The sequence below is a fragment of the Oncorhynchus mykiss genome, chromosome 9, assembly GCF_013265735.2.
Source record: "Oncorhynchus mykiss isolate Arlee chromosome 9, USDA_OmykA_1.1, whole genome shotgun sequence".
NCBI lineage: Eukaryota > Metazoa > Chordata > Actinopteri > Salmoniformes > Salmonidae > Oncorhynchus > Oncorhynchus mykiss.
In genome coordinates, this window is record NC_048573.1 from 58,063,770 (window position 1) to 58,075,508 (window position 11,739).

The 11,739-nt window shown below is 45.1% G+C and overlaps 1 protein-coding gene across 7 annotated transcripts in view; it reads right to left on the reverse strand.

Moving 5' to 3' along the window:
• Window positions 1–11,739, reverse strand: part of LOC110532465 (segment polarity protein dishevelled homolog DVL-1) — a 48,288-nt gene that overhangs the window by 24,551 nt on the left and 11,998 nt on the right. For all 7 annotated transcript variants that reach the window (XR_005053301.1, XM_036988478.1, XM_036988477.1 and 4 more), the window contains exon 4: window positions 2,687–2,805. Coding sequence is in view for 6 of the 7 variants with exons in the window: in XM_036988478.1 (XP_036844373.1) it covers window positions 2,687–2,805 (119 nt within the window). In the remaining variant the exon portion in view is untranslated. The remainder of the gene's footprint in view (window positions 1–2,686; window positions 2,806–11,739) is intronic.

Sequence of the window (11,739 nt, forward strand, 5' to 3'; positions counted from 1 at the left end):
ATCCATTCATTCTCCCATACCTCCACAGTGTCCTGATGGCTCAGTCTCCAGCTGTCCACTCTCCTCACCCTGTCAAACACTGCATTATTCATCCATTCATTCTCCCATACCTCCACAGTGTCCTGTGGGCTCAGTCTCCAGCTGTCCACTCTCCTCACCCTGTCAAACACTGCATTATTCATCCATTCATTCTCCCATATCTCCACAGTGTCCTGTGGGCTCAGTCTCCAGCTGTCCACTCTCCTCACCCTGTCAAACACTGCATTATTCATCCATTCATTCTCACATACCTCCAGCCAGAAACGAGAGAACAAGAGATACGTTTACCTCTGTTAAAACACTGATTCACCTTGCTCAGTTCATTGTAAAGCAGGCTGCATTCACACAGACACAGTGGCACTTAAAGAAAGAGGGGGATTCCTGCTATACTACTGCTCCAGTGCCAGGCAGGATAACTTTACATGTCGCTGGATGGGCATGGGCCTTTAAGTCAAGGACACAGATTGAATGACCACAATTGGCATTGTAGCGCTCTAAACAAATAAAGCCTGAATTTGATTATATTGAGCAGTGTAGGGCAGAGTTTTATGAGCCATGAAGCAGTGTGTTCACCATGAGGGACATGCCCTGTTCCCTGACACTCTCATTTAATTAGCACTAACTAACTAGCAGGCCGGCAGGCAATGAAACCAGATGGAAGGAGGGGTGGAAGAGGGAGGGAGGGAGGGAGGGAGGGAGGGAGGGAGGGAGGGAGGGAGGGAGGGAGGGAGGGAGGGAGGGAGAGAGAGATTATTACTCCTTCAACAGAGGGGCTGCTACTGGCTGCTATTTCTAGAGAGGGCCACAGGGACATGACACACAGCCCTATTTTCACTTTCTCAAATCAGAACTTAACAGCATGGCTAGAAAGACAAAGGTTGTAGTGAGAGGAGAAGAGATAGGTTACATGATTCCAGCTCTGTAGTTTGTTTCCCAGTAGGACAGCAGGTACACACATGTACACACATGCCCCTGTATTACACATAGACTTTGCAGCTCTCTCGTCTCTACAGTACCAACCAGCCTGATGCTTTATCTTGCTCATCCTAATTAAGCCACAGAAATGAATGAGTGTTTGGTTAATGAGCCTGGAGCTGCAGGATCCACACAGCCAGGCTTGCTGTGAACAGCAGAACAGGGGAGGAAGAGATGGAGTGATGAGATAAAGAGATAAAGGACTGTCTCTGGCTCTATCTGCTGTGGGCATGGATAGAGGAGAAACAGAGGATCAGACAGCAGGGACTGTAGGCTGACACATTACAGTAGTTGTTGAATGGTAAATATAGACACCAACATCATCACACTGTTGAACCGGATCCAGGAGAAGTGTATAAACAGGAGTAAAGGTGGAAATGAGTAGGAGTGACTTCTATTATTGGAAGAATCAGAATTGCTAATAATGATATTGTCCAAAGTTCCATCTTAAAATATATTTCTCAAAGCACTACACCGCACACATTCAGTGTAGAAAGAGAGGTGACATGTAATGTGCTTATTTACTCTCTAGACAACAGAATGGTGGGACGAGAGGAAGGTCCCTGAAGGAGGACAGAGAAAGGTCCCTGAAGGAGGACAGAGGAAGGTCCCTGAAGGAGGATAGAGGAAGGTCCCTGAAGGAGGACAGAGGAAGGTCCCTGAAGGAGGACAGAGGAAGGTCCCTGAAGGAGGATAGAGGAAGGTCCCTGAAGGAGGACAGAGGAAGGTCCCTGAAGGAGGACAGAGGAAGGTCCCTGAAGGAGGATAGAGGAAGGTCCCTGAAGGAGGACAGAGGAAGGTCCCTGAAGGAGGATATAGGAAGGTCCCTGAAGGAGGATATAGGAAGGTCCCTGAAGGAGGCCAGAGGAAGGTCCCTGAAGGAGGACAGAGGAAGGTCCTTGAAGGAGGATAGCGGAAGGTCCCTGTAGGAGGACAGAGGAAGCCCCCCTCCTCTCCAAGTGACCTTTTTAGAACTCTTTGCTGAGCTCAGTGCCAAAATGTTTCCATGACAGTAACAACAAATAAAGACAGAAGTATTTCTTCTTAACCAAGACTGGTATGAGTTTCCTGACATTTTCCCATGTCCATTATTCATGATACTGTATGTGTACGTGCAGTAAGGATAAAATATGCAACAACAAAGAAGAGTTTATTTGAATAGTTTCCCAATAGTAAAAACATACAACGGTGGTTTCAAATCTCCACAATAACCGAGAGGCAGCTATAGTTTTATTTTTTATTTTTTGGGGGGGCCATCCATCCACCACCCATCCAGCTGCTATACATGGTCATAATAGGAAGAAAAGTACTCCTCCCACAGATCCTGAAGTTAAACCATCAGGTGGAAAATAGCCTCTGACCATGAACCTGAATTGCACTCAAGAAAAAACAAGATCGGTCTCTTGGGAAAGAGAGAAAGCGCCGAAAGCAATCTTGGTCAAACTGTTCCACTTACCTGTCAACAGCAGATCTGAACCAAGGTGAACCCTCTTATTTGGTTTTGACATTATTTACAGTCCACCCTTTCGGGGTGTTACTGAACAATGTCAGCACTGTCAGGGTATATTGCTAAAATGATGTGTAATGATATTGTGATGATGTGTTATTGGCGTTAAAGTACCACACATACTGTACTTAGGTAGTTATCCTAATTGTGTGTATTGTTACTCACTTTCAGTCTCTCGTGCTCTCCTCCGGGCACGTTCTCTCTCTCTCTCCCTACGGTGGCTCAGGAGGGACTCTGTGCCCGTCTCTGTGTCCAGGCCGTCCCGACTGCTCACCGCGTTGGCACTGAAATACACACATTCAAAAAGTTGAAAAACTGTAGATCCACAATGAAACCAATAATTTATATATACACTAGATGACTGATAGGAGTGCTGTGTTGAAGCCACTGTGCCTCCATCTTGGCACTCCTCCACTAAAATACATTTCGGAAGCTATAGAAATACATTTAATGTCTCCATTTGTTTTTGCCACATTTATTGTAAAACAAATGATGACTCTGTTTCATATTCAGTCCCCCTGGCCATGAGAGATGTGTTGTTGGGGTGTGGTATGTGATGTGTGTTTCACTAAGTGTCATTTATGACCAGATACCCTGAGAGAGATGCATTCTATCCAATGCTGCCTGGTACTAATGAGGGCCATTGAAATCACAGATGATGCCTGTGGCAGGGGGGAGGATGGAGTGTGTGTGTGTGTGTGTGTGTGTGTGTGTGTGTGTGTGTGTGTGTGTGTGTGTGTGTGTGTGTGTGTGTGTGTGTGACCGGTAGAGCAGGTGTGGGCTGGGACTCTTCTCATCCTGTACAGAGCTGGATAGAAGGTGCTGGAGGGAGGGTTATCTTCAGAGGGGTGAGAGGCTTTAGTCTCAGGGTAGCAGGGTAAAACACACTCATCACTAGTCAACGCTGCTCCCGAGTGACGCAGCGGTCTAAGTCACTGCATTTCAGTGCAAGAGGCGTCACTACAGTCCCTGGTTCGAATCCAGGCTGTATCCAACCGGCTGTGATTGGGAGTCCCATAGGGCGGGGCACAACGAGCCCAATGTCATCCGGGTTTGTAAATAAGAATTTGTTCTTAATTGACTTGCCTAGTTAAATAAACCCTAACCCTAAGGAAACCTGAAGCTGGTGAGAAACACAACTCAACCAACCTAGTCTGCTGAACTCAGCACAAACACACTCTGCACATACACACTCTGCATACGCACACTCTGCACACGCACACTCTGCACACGCACGCTCTACACATACACACTATACACAAACATACACACTATACACACTCTGCACATGCACACACACACTCTGCACATACACACTCTGCACACGCACGCTCTACACATACACACTATACACAAACATACACACTATACACACTCTGCACATACACACTCTGGGATGTACTAGACATATACATATCTGCATCATGCATGAGCGCACCCGGACAACACGAGCGCATGCGCACACTAGTGTTCATATTCATACGTACACACGAGTGCACATGACTACACAGTAAGTAACTCATGCATTATAGTCCTCGGGGTATAAAAGCCGCCGTCTCATCAGCCTTAGGAGCATGAGTGGATGAGGCTGATGCGTGCACATTAACAACACACACATATATATACATACACTGCTCAAAAAATAAAGGGAACACTAAAATAACACATCCTAGATCTGAATGAATGAAATATTCTTATTAAATACTTTTTTCTTTACATAGTTGAATGTGCTGACAACAAAATCACACAAAAAGTATCAATGGAAATCAAATTTATCAACCCATGGAGGTCTGGATTTGAAGACACTCAAAATTAAAGTGGAAAACCACACTACAGGCTGATCCAACTTTGATGTCATGTCCTTAAAACAAGTCAAAATGAGGCTCAGTAGTGTGTGTGGCCTCCACGTGCCTGTATGACCTCCCTACAACGCCTGGGCATGCTCCTGATGAGGTGGCGGATGGTCTCCTGAGGGATCTCCTCCCAGACCTGGACTAAAGCATCCGCCAACTCCTGGACAGTCTGTGGTGCAACGTGGCATTGGTGGATGGAGCGAGACATGATGTCCCAGATGTGCTCAATTGGATTCAGGTCTGGGGAACGGGCGGTCCATAGCATCAATGCCTTCCTCTTGCAGGAACTGCTGACGCACTCCAGCCACATGAGGTCTAGCATTGTCTTGCATTAGGAGGAACCCAGGGCCAACCGCACCAGCATATGGTCTCACAAGGGGTCTGAGGATCTCATCTCGGTACCTAATGGCAGTCAGGCTACCTCTGGCGAGCACATGGAGGGCTGTGCGGCCCCCCACACCATGACTGACCCACCGCCAAACCGGTCATGCTGGAGGATGTTGCAGGCAGCAGAACGTTCTCCACGGCGTCTCCAGACTCTGTCACGTCTGTCACATGTGCTCAGTGTGAACCTGCTTTCATCTGTGAAGAGCACAGGGCGCCAGTGGCGAATTTGCCAATCTTGGTCTTCTCTGGCAAATGCCTGCACGATGTTGGGCTGTAAGCACAACCCCCACCTGTGGATGTCGGGCCCTCATACCACCCTCATGGAGTCTGTTTCTGACCGTTTGAGCAGACACATGCACATTTGTGGCCTGCTGGGGGTCATTTTGCAGGGCTCTGGCAGTGCTCCTCCTGCACAAAGGCGGAGGTAGCGGTCCTGCTGCTGGGTTGTTGCCCTCCTCTTCCACGTCTCCTGATGTACTGGCCTGTCTCCTGGTAGCGCCTCCATGCTCTGGACACTACGCTGACAGACACAGCAAACCTTCTTGCCACAGCTCGCATTGATGTGCCATCTTGGATGAGCTGCACTACCTGAGCCACTTATGTGGGTTGTAGACTCCGTCTCATGCTACCACTAGAGTGAAAGCACCGCCAGCATTCAAAAGTGACCAAAACATCAGCCAGGAAGCATAGGAACTGAGAAGTGGTCTGTGGAGAACCACTCCTTTATCGAGGGTGTCTTGCTAATTGCCTATAATTTCCACCTGTTGTCTATTCCATTTGCACAACAGCATGTGAAATGTATTGTCAATCAGTGTTGCTTCCTAAGTGGACAGTTTGATTTCACAGAAGTGTGATTGACTTGGAGTTACATTGTGTTGTTTAAGTGTTCCCTTTATTTTTTTGAGCAGTGTATATAGTAGCAACACAGGAGTAGACAAGCTGTGGTCAGCTGCAACATGCTCATTCAGAGGGATGAATGGTAAACATGTTCCTACATCTGAATGTAATGATGCATCTGTGCCTCTCCAGAACAGGTCAAAATATTTATGTTAATGCTTACATTGTGCAAAAACACACACTGTAATAGTCACAGGTATAGAGGCATTTTGTGTCTGTAGCTAGAGGTTATTATCTGTCTCAGACAGGGATAAAGCAGGGATGGGGCAGTATGTTAATATTATCTGTCTCAGACAGGGATAAAGCAGGGATGGGGCAGTATGTTTATATTATCTGTCTCAGACAGGGATAAAGCAGGGATGGGGCAGTATGTTAATATTATCTGTCTCAGACAGGGATAAAGCAGGGATGGGGCAGTATGTTAATATTATCTGTCTCAGACAGGGATAAAGCAGGGATGGGGCAGTATGTTAATATTATCTGTCTCAGACAGGGATAAAGCAGGGATGGGGCAGTATGTTAATATTATCTGTCTCAGACAGGGATAAAGCAGGGATGGGGCAGTATGTTTATATTATCTGTCTATATGGCAGGGATAAAGCAGGGATGGGGCAGTATGTTAATATTATCTGTCTCAGACAGGGATAAAGCAGGGATGGGGCAGTATGTTTATATTATCTGTCTCAGACAGGGATAAAGCAGGGATGGGGCAGTATGTTAATATTATCTGTCTCAGACAGGGATAAAGCAGGGATGGGGCAGTATGTTTATATTATCTGTCTATATGGCAGGGATAAAGCAGGGATGGGGCAGTATGTTAATATTATCTGTCTCAGGCAGGGATAAAGCAGGGATGGGGCAGTATGTTTATATTATCTGTCTATATGGCAGGGATAAAGCAGGGATGGGGCAGTATGTTAATATTATCTGTCTCAGACAGGGATAAAGCAGGGATGGGGCAGTATGTTAATATTATCTGTCTCAGACAGGGATAAAGCAGGGATGGGGCAGTATGTTAATATTATCTGTCTCAGACAGGGATAAAGCAGGGATGGGGCAGTATGTTAATATTATCTGTCTCAGACAGGGATAAAGCAGGGATGGGGCAGTATGTTTATATTATCTGTCTATATGGCAGGGATAAAGCAGGGATGGGGCAGTATGTTAATATTATCTGTCTCAGACAGGGATAAAGCAGGGATGGGGCAGTATGTTTATATTATCTGTCTCAGGCAGGGATAGAGCGGGGATGGGGCAGTATGTTAATATTATCTGTCTCAGACAGGGATAAAGCAGGGATGGGGCAGTATGTTAATATTATCTGTCTCAGACAGGGATAAAGCAGGGATGGGGCAGTATGTTAATATTATCTGTCTCAGGCAGGGATAAAGCAGGGATGGGGCAGTATGTTAATATTATCTGTCTCAGACAGGGATAAAGCAGGGATGGGGCAGTATGTTTATATTATCTGTCTATATGGCAGGGATAAAGCAGGGATGGGGCAGTATGTTAATATTATCTGTCTCAGACAGGGATAAAGCAGGGATGGGGCAGTATGTTAATATTATCTGTCTCAGGCAGGGATAAAGCAGGGATGGGGCAGTATGTTAATATTATCTGTCTCAGACAGGGATAAAGCAGGGATGGGGCAGTATGTTTATATTATCTGTCTCAGGCAGGGATAAAGCAGGGATGGGGCAGTATGTTAATATTATCTGTCTCAGACAGGGATAAAGCAGGGATGGGGCAGTATGTTAATATTATCTGTCTCAGACAGGGATAAAGCAGGGATGGGCCAGTATGTTAATATTATCTGTCTCAGACAGGGATAAAGCAGGGATGGGGCAGTATGTTTATATTATCTGTCTATATGGCAGGGATAAAGCAGGGATGGGGCAGTATGTTAATATTATCTGTCTCAGACAGGGATAAAGCAGGGATGGGGCAGTATGTTAATATTATCTGTCTCAGACAGGGATAAAGCAGGGATGGGGCAGTATGTTAATATTATCTGTCTCAGACAGGGATAAAGCAGGGATGGGGCAGTATGTTAATATTATCTGTCTCAGGCAGGGATAAAGCAGGGATGGGGCAGTATGTTAATATTATCTGTCTCAGACAGGGATAAAGCAGGGATGGGGCAGTATGTTAATATTATCTGTCTCAGACAGGGATAAAGCAGGGATGGGGCAGTATGTTAATATTATCTGTCTCAGACAGGGATAAAGCAGGGATGGGGCAGTATGTTAATATTATCTGTCTCAGACAGGGATAAAGCAGGGATGGGGCAGTATGTTAATATTATCTGTCTCAGGCAGGGATAAAGCAGGGATGGGGCAGTATGTTAATATTATCTGTCTCAGACAGGGATAAAGCAGGAATGGGGCAGTATGTTAATATTATCTGTTTCAGACAGGGATAAAGCAGGGATGGGGCAGTATGTTTATATTATCTGTCTATATGGCAGGGATAAAGCAGGGATGGGGCAGTATGTTAATATTATCTGTCTCAGACAGGGATAAAGCAGGGATGGGGCAGTATGTTTATATTATCTGTCTCAGACAGGGATAAAGCAGGGATGGGGCAGTATGTTTATATTATCTGTCTCAGACAGGGATAAAGCAGGGATGGGGCAGTATGTTAATATTATCTGTCTCAGACAGGGATAAAGCAGGGATGGGGCAGTATGTTAATATTATCTGTCTCAGGCAGGGATAAAGCAGGGATGGGGCAGTATGTTAATATTATCTGTCTCAGACAGGGATAAAGCAGGGATGGGGCAGTATGTTTATATTATCTGTCTCAGACAGGGATAAAGCAGGGATGGGGCAGTATGTTAATATTATCTGTCTCAGACAGGGATAAAGCAGGGATGGGGCAGTATGTTAATATTATCTGTCTCAGGCAGGGATAAAGCAGGGATGGGGCAGTATGTTAATATTATCTGTCTCAGACAGGGATAAAGCAGGGATGGGCAGTATGTTAATATTATCTGTCTATATGGCAGGGATAAAGCAGGGATGGGGCAGTATGTTTATATTATCTGTCTCAGACAGGGATAAGGCAGGGATGGGGCAGTATGTTTATATTATCTGTCTATATGGCAGGGATAAAGCAGGGATGGGGCAGTATGTTTATATTATCTGTCTATATGGCAGGGATAAAGCAGGGATGGGGCAGTATGTTAATATTATCTGTCTCAGACAGGGATAAAGCAGGGATGGGGCAGTATGTTTATATAATCTGTCTCAGACAGGGATAAAGCAGGGATGGGGCAGTATGTTTATATTATCTGTCTCAGACAGGGATAAAGCAGGGATGGGGCAGTATGTTAATATTATCTGTCTCAGACAGGGATAAAGCAGGGATGGGGCAGTATGTTAATATTATCTGTCTCAGACAGGGATAAAGCAGGGATGGGGCAGTATGTTTATATTATCTGTCTCAGACAGGGATAAAGCAGGGATGGGGCAGTATGTTTATATTATCTGTCTCAGACAGGGATAAAGCAGGGATGGGGCAGTATGTTAATATTATCTGTCTTAGGCAGGGATAAAGCAGGGATGGGGCAGTATGTTAATATTATCTGTCTCAGACAGGGATAAAGCAGGGATGGGGCAGTATGTTAATATTATCTGTCTCAGACAGGGATAAAGCAGGGATGGGGCAGTATGTTAATATTATCTGTCTCAGACAGGGATAAAGCAGGGATGGGGCAGTATGTTAATATTATCTGTCTCAGACAGGGATAAAGCAGGGATGGGGCAGTATGTTTATATTATCTGTCTATATGGCAGGGATAAAGCAGGGATGGGGCAGTATGTTTATATTATCTGTCTCAGACAGGGATAAAGCAGGGATGGGGCAGTATGTTTATATTATCTGTCTATATGGCAGGGATAAAGCAGGGATGGGGCAGTATGTTAATATTATCTGTCTCAGGCAGGGATAAAGCAGGGATGGGGCAGTATGTTAATATTATCTGTCTCAGACAGGGATAAAGCAGGGATGGGGCAGTATGTTAATATTATCTGTCTCAGGCAGGGATAAAGCAGGGATGGGGCAGTATGTTAATATTATCTGTCTCAGACAGGGATAAAGCAGGGATGGGGCAGTATGTTAATATTATCTGTCTCAGACAGGGATAAAGCAGGGATGGGGCAGTATGTTAATATTATCTGTCTCAGACAGGGATAAAGCAGGGATGGGGCAGTATGTTTATATTATCTGTCTCAGACAGGGATAAAGCAGGGATGGGGCAGTATGTTAATATTATCTGTCTCAGACAGGGATAAAGCAGGGATGGGGCAGTATGTTAATATTATCTGTCTCAGACAGGGATAAAGCAGGGATGGGGCAGTATGTTAATATTATCTGTCTCAGACAGGGATAAAGCAGGGATGGGGCAGTATGTTTATATTATCTGTCTCAGGCAGGGATAAAGCAGGGATGGGGCAGTATGTTACTATTATCTGTCTCAGACAGGGATAAAGCAGGGATGGGGCAGTATGTTAATATTATCTGTCTCAGGCAGGGATAAAGCAGGGATGGGGCAGTATGTTAATATTATCTGTCTCAGGCAGGGATAAAGCAGGGATGGGGTAGTATGATAATATTATCTGTCTCAGACAGGGATAAAGCAGGGATGGGGCAGTATGTTAATATTATCTGTCTCAGACAGGGATAAAGCAGGGATGGGGCAGTATGTTTATATTATCTGTCTATATGGCAGGGATAAAGCAGGGATGGGGCAGTATGTTAATATTATCTGTCTCAGACAGGGATAAAGCAGGGATGGGGCAGTATGTTAATATTTCCTGTCTCAGACAGGGATAAAGCAGGGATGGGGCAGTATGTTAATATTATCTGTCTCAGACAGGGATAAAGCAGGGATGGGGCAGTATGTTAATATTATCTGTCTTAGGCAGGGATAAAGCAGGGATGGGGCAGTATGTTAATATTATCTGTCTCAGACAGGGATAAAGCAGGGATGGGGCAGTATGTTAATATTATCTGTCTCAGACAGGGATAAAGCAGGGATGGGGCAGTATGTTAATATTATCTGTCTCAGACAGGGATAAAGCAGGGATGGGGCAGTATGTTAATATTATCTGTCTCAGACAGGGATAAAGCGGGGATGGGGCAGTATGTTTATATTATCTGTCTATATGGCAGGGATAAAGCAGGGATGGGGCAGTATGTTAATATTATCTGTCTCAGACAGGGATAAAGCAGGGATGGGGCAGTATGTTTATATTATCTGTCTCAGGCAGGGATAAAGCAGGGATGGGGCAGTATGTTACTATTATCTGTCTCAGACAGGGATAAAGCAGGGATGGGGCAGTATGTTAATATTATCTGTCTCAGGCAGGGATAAAGCAGGGATGGGGCAGTATGTTTATATTATCTGTCTCAGACAGGGATAAAGCAGGGATGGGGCAGTATGTTAATATTATCTGTCTCAGACAGGGATAAAGCAGGGATGGGGCAGTATGTTAATATTATCTGTCTCAGACAGGGATAAAGCAGGGATGGGGCAGTATGTTAATATTATCTGTCTCAGACAGGGATAAAGCAGGGATGGGGCAGTATGTTAATATTATCTGTCTCAGGCAGGGATAAAGCAGGGATGGGGCAGTATGTTAATATTATCTGTCTCAGACAGGGATAAAGCAGGGATGGGGCAGTATGTTTATATTATCTGTCTCAGGCAGGGATAAAGCAGGGATGGGGCAGTATGTTAATATTATCTGTCTCAGACAGGGATAAAGCAGGGATGGGGCAGTATGTTTATATTATCTGTCTATATGGCAGGGATAAAGCAGGGATGGGGCAGTATGTTTATATTATCTGTCTCAGACAGGGATAAAGCGGGGATGGGGCAGTATGTTTATATTATCTGTCTCAGACAGGGATAAAGCAGGGATGGGGCAGTATGTTAATATTATCTGTCTCAGACAGGGATAAAGCAGGGATGGGGCAGTATGTTTATATTATCTGTCTCAGACAGGGATAAAGCAGGGATGGGGCAGTATGTTTATATTATCTGTCTCAGACAGGGATAAAGCAGGGATGGGGCAG